Source organism: Limulus polyphemus, unplaced genomic scaffold, assembly GCF_000517525.1.
Source record: "Limulus polyphemus unplaced genomic scaffold, Limulus_polyphemus-2.1.2 Scaffold7695, whole genome shotgun sequence".
NCBI lineage: Eukaryota > Metazoa > Arthropoda > Merostomata > Xiphosura > Limulidae > Limulus > Limulus polyphemus.
The window spans coordinates 20,613-30,393 of NW_013673305.1; the positions used below are offsets into that span (position 1 = coordinate 20,613).

Sequence of the window (9,781 nt, forward strand, 5' to 3'; positions counted from 1 at the left end):
TGGTGGTTGGGTGAGTAACAACCTAACATTCAGGTTGTAAATGTTTGTAACATACATATTGGTGGTTGGGTGAGTAACAACCTAACATTCAGGTTGTAAATGTTTGTAACGTACATATTGGGGGGTTTGGGTGAGTAACAACCTAACATTCAGGGTGTAAATGTTTGTAACATACATATTGGGGGTTGGGTGATTAACAACCTAACATTCAGGTTGTAAATGTTTGTAACGTACATATTGGGTTTGGGTGAGTAATAACCTAACATTCAGGTTGTAAATGTTTGTAACATACATATTGGGTTTGGGTGAGTAATAACCTAACATTCAGGGTGTAAGTGTTTGTAACATACATATTGGGTTTGGGTGAGTAACAACCTAACATTCAGGTTGTAAATGTTTGTAACATACATATTGGGTTTGGGTGAGTAACAACTTAACATTCAGGTTGTAAATGTTTGTAACATACATATTGGGTTTGGGTGAGTTACAACTTAACATTCAGTTTGTAAATGTTTGTAACATACATATTGGGGGTTGGGTGAGTAACAACCTAACATTCAGTTTGTAAATGTTTGTAACATACATATTAGGGATTGGGTGAGTAAAAAAATCCTTCGGTTCTTAAAAAGTGCCCACAGATGATAATCGTGAGATTATTATGAAGAGTTCTCTGTGAATGAAATAAATAGATGTTCAGTTAACATCTATTTATTTCATTCACAGAGAACTCTTCATCAGTTAACACTATTCTTCATCAGTTAAAATATATCTATTTAATTCACAGAGAACTCTTCATCAGTTAACATCTATTTATTTCATTCACAGAGAACTCTTCATCAGTTAACATATATTTATTTCATTCACAGAGAACTCTCCATCAGTTAACATATATTTATTTCCTTCACAGAGAACTCTCCATCAGTTAACAGTCCAATACTGCTACACGTACAGTTATGTCACAGGTTATAAAACAATGCATAACTTTTCAGTGTTATATATGGAAACTGGAAACCTCTATCAGCAGAGAATTTTAGGACAGAAACTCCGAAATCACATTCCAAGTCAATTAAGAGCAAAGTTATGGAAGAGAACCTTCCGACTAAAAAGAACTTTGGCAAAGTTGGACAATTTCCTAACATAGTTGAAACTGACGAAGACGATGGTTTATAAACTTCCAGCCAATCCTAATAGTCAACGGTTGCTTTAATTAATTAGAACAACAAATATATTGGAATCAGAAAAATTCCATTCGGCCACAAACCTTTCATGTCGTCCAGAGTAGCTCCAATGGGCTTTTGTGGCTTTGGTCTTTTTAAGCGTGGAAGAGGATGTGTGGAATGTTTATCAATAAGACTGTTACAATGAAAACTGAAATACTATGTAACAATGCATAATCATAGCTTCCAGACTGATGAAGGAAGGGATGCTCGGGATAGCACGAGAACACGAACGTCGTTCATATGACTTGTTTAGAGAAAGGGTAAAGATGAGTCGATGGAACATGTTAATACTAAATAATTGTTTCTTCGAAACTTCTATCGTTAAAACGTACGATACTGAAGTTAGACATTGTTATTTAAAACTTATACTGGATGATAAATCTGGTCTAACTCGTGTTGTTAGTTTAAAAACTTGTGTTTGATATTCGTATTAAACATTTTTACTTAAGGCTTGTACTGGATGCTAAATCTGGTCTAACACGTGTTGTTAGTTTAAAAACTTGTGTTTGATATTCGTATTAACCATTGTTACTTAAAGCTTATACTGGATAATAGATCTGGTATAACACGTGTTGTTAGTTTAAAACTTGTGTTTGATATTGGTGTTACACATTGTTACTTAAGGCTTATACTGAATGCTAAATCTGGTTTAACACGTGTTGTTAGTTTAAAAACTTGTGTTTGATATTCGTATTAACCATTGTTACTTAAAGCTTATACTGGATAATAGATCTGGTATAACACGTGTTGTTAGTTTAAAACTTGTGTTTGATATTGGTGTTACACATTGTTACTTAAGGCTTATACTGGATGCTAAATCTGGTATAACACGTATTGTTAGATTACAAACGTTTGTTTAATATTGGTGTTAAATATTGTTACTTAAGGCTTATACTGGATGCTAAGTCTGGTCTAACACGTGTTGTTAGTTTAAAAAACTTGTGTTTGATATTGGTGTTAAACATTGTTACTTATGGCTTATATTGGATGATAGATCTGGTATAACACGTGTTGTTAGTTTAAAAACTTGTGTTTGATATTGGTGTTAAACATTGTTACTTAAGGCTTATACTGGATGTTAAATCTGGTATAACACATGTTGTTAGTTTAAAAGTTTGTGTTTGATATTGCTGTTAAACATTGTTATTTAAGGCTTATACTTGATGGTACTGCAGTATAACACGTGTTGTTAGTTTAAAAACTTGTGTTTGATATTGCTGTTAAACATTGTTATTTAAGGCTTATACTGGATGGTACTGCAGTGTAACACGTGTTGTTAGTTTAAAAACTTGTGTTTGATATTGCTGTTGAACATTGTTATTTAAGGCTTATACTGGATGTTAAATCTGGTATAACACGTGTTGTTAATTTAAAAACTTGTGTTTGATATTGGTGTTAAACATTGTTATTTAAGGCTTATACTGTATGGTACTGCAGTATAACACGTGTTGTTAGTTTAAAAACTTGTTTTTGATATTGGTGTTAAACATTGTTATTTAAGGCTTATACTGGATGATACTGCAGTATAACACGTGTGTTAGTTTAAAAACTTGTGTTTGATATTGGTGTTAAACATTGTTATTTAAGGCTTATACTGGATGGTAACTGCAGTATAACACGTGTTTTTAAATTGAAAATTACGTTACATCCGACTTGTGAGACACCGTATTATATAAACAATACATCATACCTGTCAACTCTTTAACACCGTATTTATATAAACAACACATGGAACCTATCAGCACTTTAACACCGTATTATATAAACAACACATTATACCTGCCATCACTTTACTGGACCTTAATAATATACCTGCCATCATTTTACTGGACCTTAATAATCTACCTGTCATCACTTTACTGGACCTTAATAATATACCTGCCATCATTTTACTGGACCTTAATAATATACCTGCCATCACTTTACTGGACCTTAATAATATACCTGCCATCATTTTACTGGACCTTAATAATATACCTGTCATCACTTTACTGGACCTTAATAATATACCTGTCATCACTTTACTGGACCTTAATAATATACCTGCCATCACTTTACTGGACCTTAATAATCTATTATACCTTTACATTATACCCCTCAGAACGTTGAATTAGTAAGATGAATTTGTTTCTGTTGATTTGCTCTTTAAATAACAAAGGAAAATTATATATATATATCTATCTCACTTGAACGTTTTATTACCTGTTTTTGTCACCTACCTTTCTGACATTCTGAAGACTGTGAACACTGTGAAGACAGGGTAACAGTCAGAAACTTTATTTTTTTAAATTTGTTATATGTTGGACGTTGAGAAAACAATTTAAAAACACAAATGAGAAAGAACGACAAGTGTATGGAAGAAGAAATATGCCAGTGACGTGGATATCTTTAGAAAATAGCACGAGACACTCGTGAACACACCTCTTTAGCTACGTCATTCCCACGAAGCTATGGGAGATTTACGTGTAAAGCTTCAAGTTTTGTAACACCTGGTTGTGGAGTCGTGAGTCGTGGTTGCAGGAGTAAAGCGGGTTCGATAGGCAAGTTCTATCGATGTTGGTTGACTTTTGTTCTGGAACTGTGTTAGTCATGTTCACTCTGTGAAAGACTGGTTTTACAAAAACATGCTATTATTTTGGAAATACTTCGCTTTAAGTTATTTGTAGATAAATTTTTGAATACTGATGTTATGTGACATCTAAATGTTTAGATAATCCAGGCTGTTGTTATTGTTTGTTGTAGGTTATCCAGGCTGTTGTTATTGTTTGTTGTAGATTATCCAGGCTGTTGTTATTGTTTGTTGTAGGTTATCCACGTTGTTGTTATTGTTTGTCGTACATTATCCAGGTTGTAGTTATTGTTTGTTGTAGATTATCAAGTTTGTTGTTATTGTTTGTTATAGGTTATCCAGGCTGTTGTTATTGTTTGTTGTAGATTATCCAGGCTGTTGTTATTGTTTGTTGTAGGTTATCCACGTTGTTGTTACTGTTTGTCGTACATTATCCAGGTTGTAGTTATTGTTTGTCGTACATTATCCAGGTTGTTGTTATTGTTTGTCGTACATTATCAAGTTTGTTGTTATTGTTTGTTGTAGGTTATCCAGGCTGTTGTTATTGTTTGTCGTAGGTTATCCAGGCTGTTGTTATTGTTTGTTGTAGATTATCCAGGCTGTTGTTATTGTTTGTTGTAGGTTATCCAGGCTGTTGTTATTGTTTGTTGTAGGTTATCCAGGCTGTTGTTATTGTTTGTCGTAGATTATCCAGGTTGTTATTATGGTTTGTCGTAGATTATCCAGGTTGTTGTTATTGTTTGTCGTACATTATCAAGTTTGTTGTTATTGTTTGTCGTAGGTTATCCAGGCTGTTGTTATTGTTTGTTGTAGATAATCCAGGCCGTTGTTATTGTTTGTTGCAGGTTATCCAGGCTGTTGTTATTGTTTGTTGTAGGTTAATCCAGGCTGTTGTTATTGTTTGTTGTAGATTATCCAGGCTGTTGTTATTGTTTGTTGTAGGTTATCCACGTTGTTGTTATTGTTTGTCGTACATTATCCAGGTTGTAGTTATTGTTTGTTGTAGATTATCAAGTTTGTTGTTATTGTTTGTTGTAGGTTATCCAGGTTGTTGTTATTGTTTGTCGTACATTATCCAGGCTGTTGTTATTGTTTGTCGTAGATTATCCAGGTTGTTGTTATTGTTTGTCGTAGATTATCCAGGTTGTTGTTATTGTTTGTCGTAGATTATCCAGGTTGTTGTTATTGTTTGTCGTACATTATCAAGTTTGTTGTTATTGTTTGTCGTAGGTTATCCAGACTGTTGTTATTGTTTGTCGTAGGTTATCCAGGCTATTGTTATTGTTTGTCGTAAATTATCCCGGCTGTTGTTATTGTTTGTCGTACATTATCCAGGTTGTTGTTATTGTTTGTCGTAGATTATTAAGTTTGCTGTTATTGTTTGTCGTAAATTATCCAGGCTGTTGTTATTGTTTGTCGTACATTATCCAGGTTGTTGTTATTGTTTGTCGTACATTATCCAGGTTGTTGTTATTGTTTGTCGTAGATTATTAAGTTTGTTGTTATTGTTTGTCGTACATTATCCAGGTTGTTGTACCTTCATATTATATTTTGACCAATCAATGTAGGATACAAAATAAACAGTCTGTTACTTTTAAAATCAAGAAACAATGAAACATTTTAAATTTATCCAAATAATTTATCGTTTAATTAATTTTCAGATTATCTATCCATTTGATCACATGTGAATCGTTTCAGTGAAAAGACGGCTTTAACTGGTTGATTGCTTTCGATGGTAAAGCCAATAAGAGTCGAGAATTAATGAGACGTAGAACAGCCAAGCATACTAAGAGAATGTAATATTCCTGTCCGGACTCTCTACTTATCCGAGACTTGCCTAAACAACAAGGATTTAAAACTTAACAACAGTCATGCGAACATCGAGTGAGGTGAGTGTTATGCAGGTATGAATGCTCCATCTGGATTTTGTTTTCTTATATCTTGATTATATTATATTAAAAAGTTTTTACAATATGAGAAATTAGTTTTCCTATCCAGTATTTTCTTTCGTTATTATAGAAGGTCCAATTTCTAAAATACTGACGGAAACTTTTCCACAGCATAATATCCGTTAGTTCCAGTAACAGGTGAATGTCTTCGTGTAACAAGTTTTAATTGTATGGTAATCCATACAATTAGGGTTGAATGACGTCGCCTTATATGTTTATTAAATTATTGTTATCGTACAAAGTTCCTTGTAAAAATTGAATATCTAATCTAGACTTCTTTCGAAATAAAATCACCTGTTCCGAATAAAAGAGAAAAAAAAAGTGAGAGAGAATTACATCAGAGCTATAGGTTCGTGTAGGTTTTGAGATGTTGGAAACGGCAATTAAGAGTTAAAATGAAAATGTTATTGTAATACCAAGGCCACTAGAACTTGGAAGCTGAACTCATGATTCAAAACAGTTAATGAACACTTTAACCAACAGTAACATTAGTAGAATCATGAACCATGTCATTGAGTGAGTTCAGCTGTTGGGGGAAAAACAGTTAATGAACACTTTAACCAACAGTAACATTAGTATAATCATGAACTATGTCATTGGTTGAGTTCAGCTGCCAGTGTAGAAAGCAGTTAATGAACACTTTAACCAACAGTAACATTAGTATAATCATGAACCATGTCCTTTGGTGAGTCCACCTGCCAATGTAGAAAAGAGTTAATGAACACTTTAACCAACAGTAACATTAGTAGTATATTGTCAACTGAACTTTCCAATGGCGTGGTTCATGATTCTATTAATGTTACTGTTGGTTATAGTGCTCACTAAGTGTTTTCTACATTGGCAGCTGGACTCACCAAAGGACATGGTTCATGATTCTACTAATGTTAATGTTGGTTAAAGTGTTCATTAACTGTTTTCTACATTGGCAGCTGAACTCAAAGGCGTGGTTCATGATTCTATTAATGTTACTCTTGGTTAAAGTGTTCATTAACTGTTTTCTACATTGGCAGCTGAACTCACCAAAGGTGTGGTTCATGATCCCGCTAGTGTTACTGTTGGTTAAAGGGTTTATTAATTGCCTTCTATATTGACAGGTGAACTCGCCAGAGGGCGAGTTTCATAATTCTGATAATATTACTCTTGGTAAAATGATTCGTTAATTGTCTTCTCTATTGACATTTGAACTCACCAGAGGGCGTGTTTGGTGATTCTGCTAATGTTGAATAGAGATCATTATCACAAATTCCGTTAACCATAGAATTCACCAGAAAGCGAGTACTTCGATTCTGCAACGTTACTATGGGTAGAAATGTTCATTAACTGTTTTCTGCATTGAGAGCTAAACTCACCAGAGGGCGTGTTTGGTGATTCTGCTAATGTTGAATAGAGATCATTATCACAAATTCCGTTAACCATAGAATTCACTAGAAAGCGAGTACTTCGATTCTGCAACGTTACTATTGGTAGAAATGTTCATTAACTGTTTTCTGCATTGAGAGCTAAATTCACCAGAGGGCGGTTGCATCACTCTACATGGGGGAAAGGATTTTGGATGAGTAACGTTTACATGGAGTGTTGAGGTTTATTCAAGGTTTATTATACGTAAAATATTGTCTAATGTGTTTGTTACTGAATTTACTACACACAAAAAATTACAATCCAGCAAAATGTCTGCGTTTGTTCACCTTCTAATTAGAATTATAAGAATAAAATTTTTGTACTTTTATTAAACTTGGTGAACATGAAATAGAATAAATATGCTTTGATGTGTTCGTAAGCATTGGACTTTTTTGAAATTATCCCTTATCAAATTTCTGTGTAACATTATCTTATAACAAATATTACTTGTGTTAGTTGATATCCTCTCTGATTTTCTTGACTGGAAAAAAAAATATGTTTTTCGTTTCAGAATGTTCCAGTAGATGAAGGGAGGAAGGAGCCTTTTCGTCTTAAAAAAAAATGGAAAATTGTTTTAATAACGTTAAACTTGCTTGTTCTTCTTGCTGTTGTTGTCATAGTTACAGTCTGGTGTTCTAACTGTAAGTAGAGCTCTGCAGTCATTAATTTTATTCAATTATTTTTGTAACTTTAGTAAAAATCAGTCACCCACCCCCACTTTTAAAAGACAGAACGATAATATGAAACAAGATTAATCTTATTTCTCAAACTTCACGTCAAAACGCAATTTTTTGAGAGTTTTTACTTACGTACCAGCTCTGCTTTTTAAATATAAATTTATAAAACGATAAACTTTGCCAGCAGATTAAGTAACAAAGCAAAACCTCCTGAATTATTACTTTTTAAATTCTCAATTTGGTTATTGGAAAAATAAGGATAAAGTGGCTGCATTACATAAGGTGATTAATAAATTAATATTATAAAGAGGTTGAACCACATAAGATGATTATTAAATTAATATCATAAAGAGGTTGAACTACATAAGGTGATTATTAAATTAATATTATAAAGAGGTTCAACTACATAAGGTGATTAATAAATTAATATCATAAAGAGGTTGAACTACATAAGGTGATTAATAAATTAATACTATAAAGAGGTTGAACTACATAAGGTGATTAATAAATTAATATGATAAAGAGGTTGAACCACATAAGGTGATTATTAAATTAATATTATAAATAGGTTGAACCACATAAGGTGATTAATAAATTAATATGATAATGAGGTTGAACTACATAAGGTGATTAGTAAGTTAATATGATAAAGAGGTTGAACCACATAACGTGATTATTAAATTAATATTATAAATAGGTTGAACCACATAAGGTGATTAGTAAGTTAATATTATAAAGAGGTTGAACCACATAAGGTGATTAACAAATTAATATGATAATGAGGTTGAACTACATAAGGTGATTAGTAAGTTAATATTATGAAGAAGTTGAACCACATAAGGTGATTAATAAATTAATATTATAAATAGGTTGAACCACATAAGGTGATTAATAAATTAATATGATAATGAGGTTGAATTAGATAAGGTGATTAGTAAGTTAATATTATAAAGAGGTTGAACTACATAAGTACAAAGCTACAGAATTTGTTATCTTTCCCTGCGCACATAATTGGCATCGAAACCCGGTTTCTAGAGTTATAAACCTTCAAAATGCCACTGGGTCATATTTATCAAACATTAAATAGGCTTAACAACGATATATGAAATTGGTAAAAATAAAGATATGAAAGAAAAGTTGAAGAGTTTAGGAATTCCTAAAATAGAAAGGGAAATGTTTAAAAAACGTTATTGTACAAATCACCAGACTTTATAATAATACTTAAAATAAAATAACCTCCCAGTGGTTCACCGGTCAGTCTGATGGCTTATACTGTTAAAATTTGGATTTCGATACCCGCGGTGGGCAGAGCTCATCTAGTCTGTTGTGTATCTTTGTGCTTAACAAAACAACTAAAATAAGATCGCTATTTAATGGTAAAAGTATATGTATTAAATTGGCGTTGAAAAAAGTATAACTTAGGCTGATGAGCCTTAAAATCTGTTTATAGCATATACATATACATGAATTTAAAATAATATAACATAACTACTTAAAATGTTATGAATATTTAACGTGTAAATTATTATACAGTAAATATTGTTAATATTTACTTAAAATCTCGCATATTCAGTATTTATTTATTTACATTTATTCATGATATTTAAATAAACTTAATAAAGTAAACCTTGTGGATCATAACGTGTGTTGTAAAAGTCTCTTAATTTTCAATCAATCAATTAATCAATTAATAGATGTTTTGAAATATTTGGTCAACAAATAGACCAATCAACACTACACTAATTAATACTATACAAATCAACACTACACTAATCAGCACTACATCAACCAATACTACACTAATTGATACTACATCAATCAATACTACATCAACCAATACTACACTAATTAATACTACACCAATCAGCACTACATCAACCAATACTACACTAATTAATACTACACCAATCAGCACTACATCAACCAATACTACACTAATTAATACTACACCAATCAGCACTACATCAA

The 9,781-nt window shown here is 32.2% G+C and overlaps 1 protein-coding gene across 1 annotated transcript in view; it reads left to right on the forward strand.

Moving 5' to 3' along the window:
* Nucleotides 1–9,781, forward strand: part of LOC106474796 (frizzled-7-like) — a gene marked incomplete at its 3' end in the record, with an annotated part of 17,999 nt that overhangs the window by 1,548 nt on the left and 6,670 nt on the right. Inside the window, exons 2-3 of the mRNA XM_022403103.1 lie at nucleotides 5,488–5,678; nucleotides 7,648–7,777. Of these exons, the coding sequence (XP_022258811.1) occupies nucleotides 5,661–5,678; nucleotides 7,648–7,777 (148 nt within the window). The remainder of the gene's footprint in view (nucleotides 1–5,487; nucleotides 5,679–7,647; nucleotides 7,778–9,781) is intronic.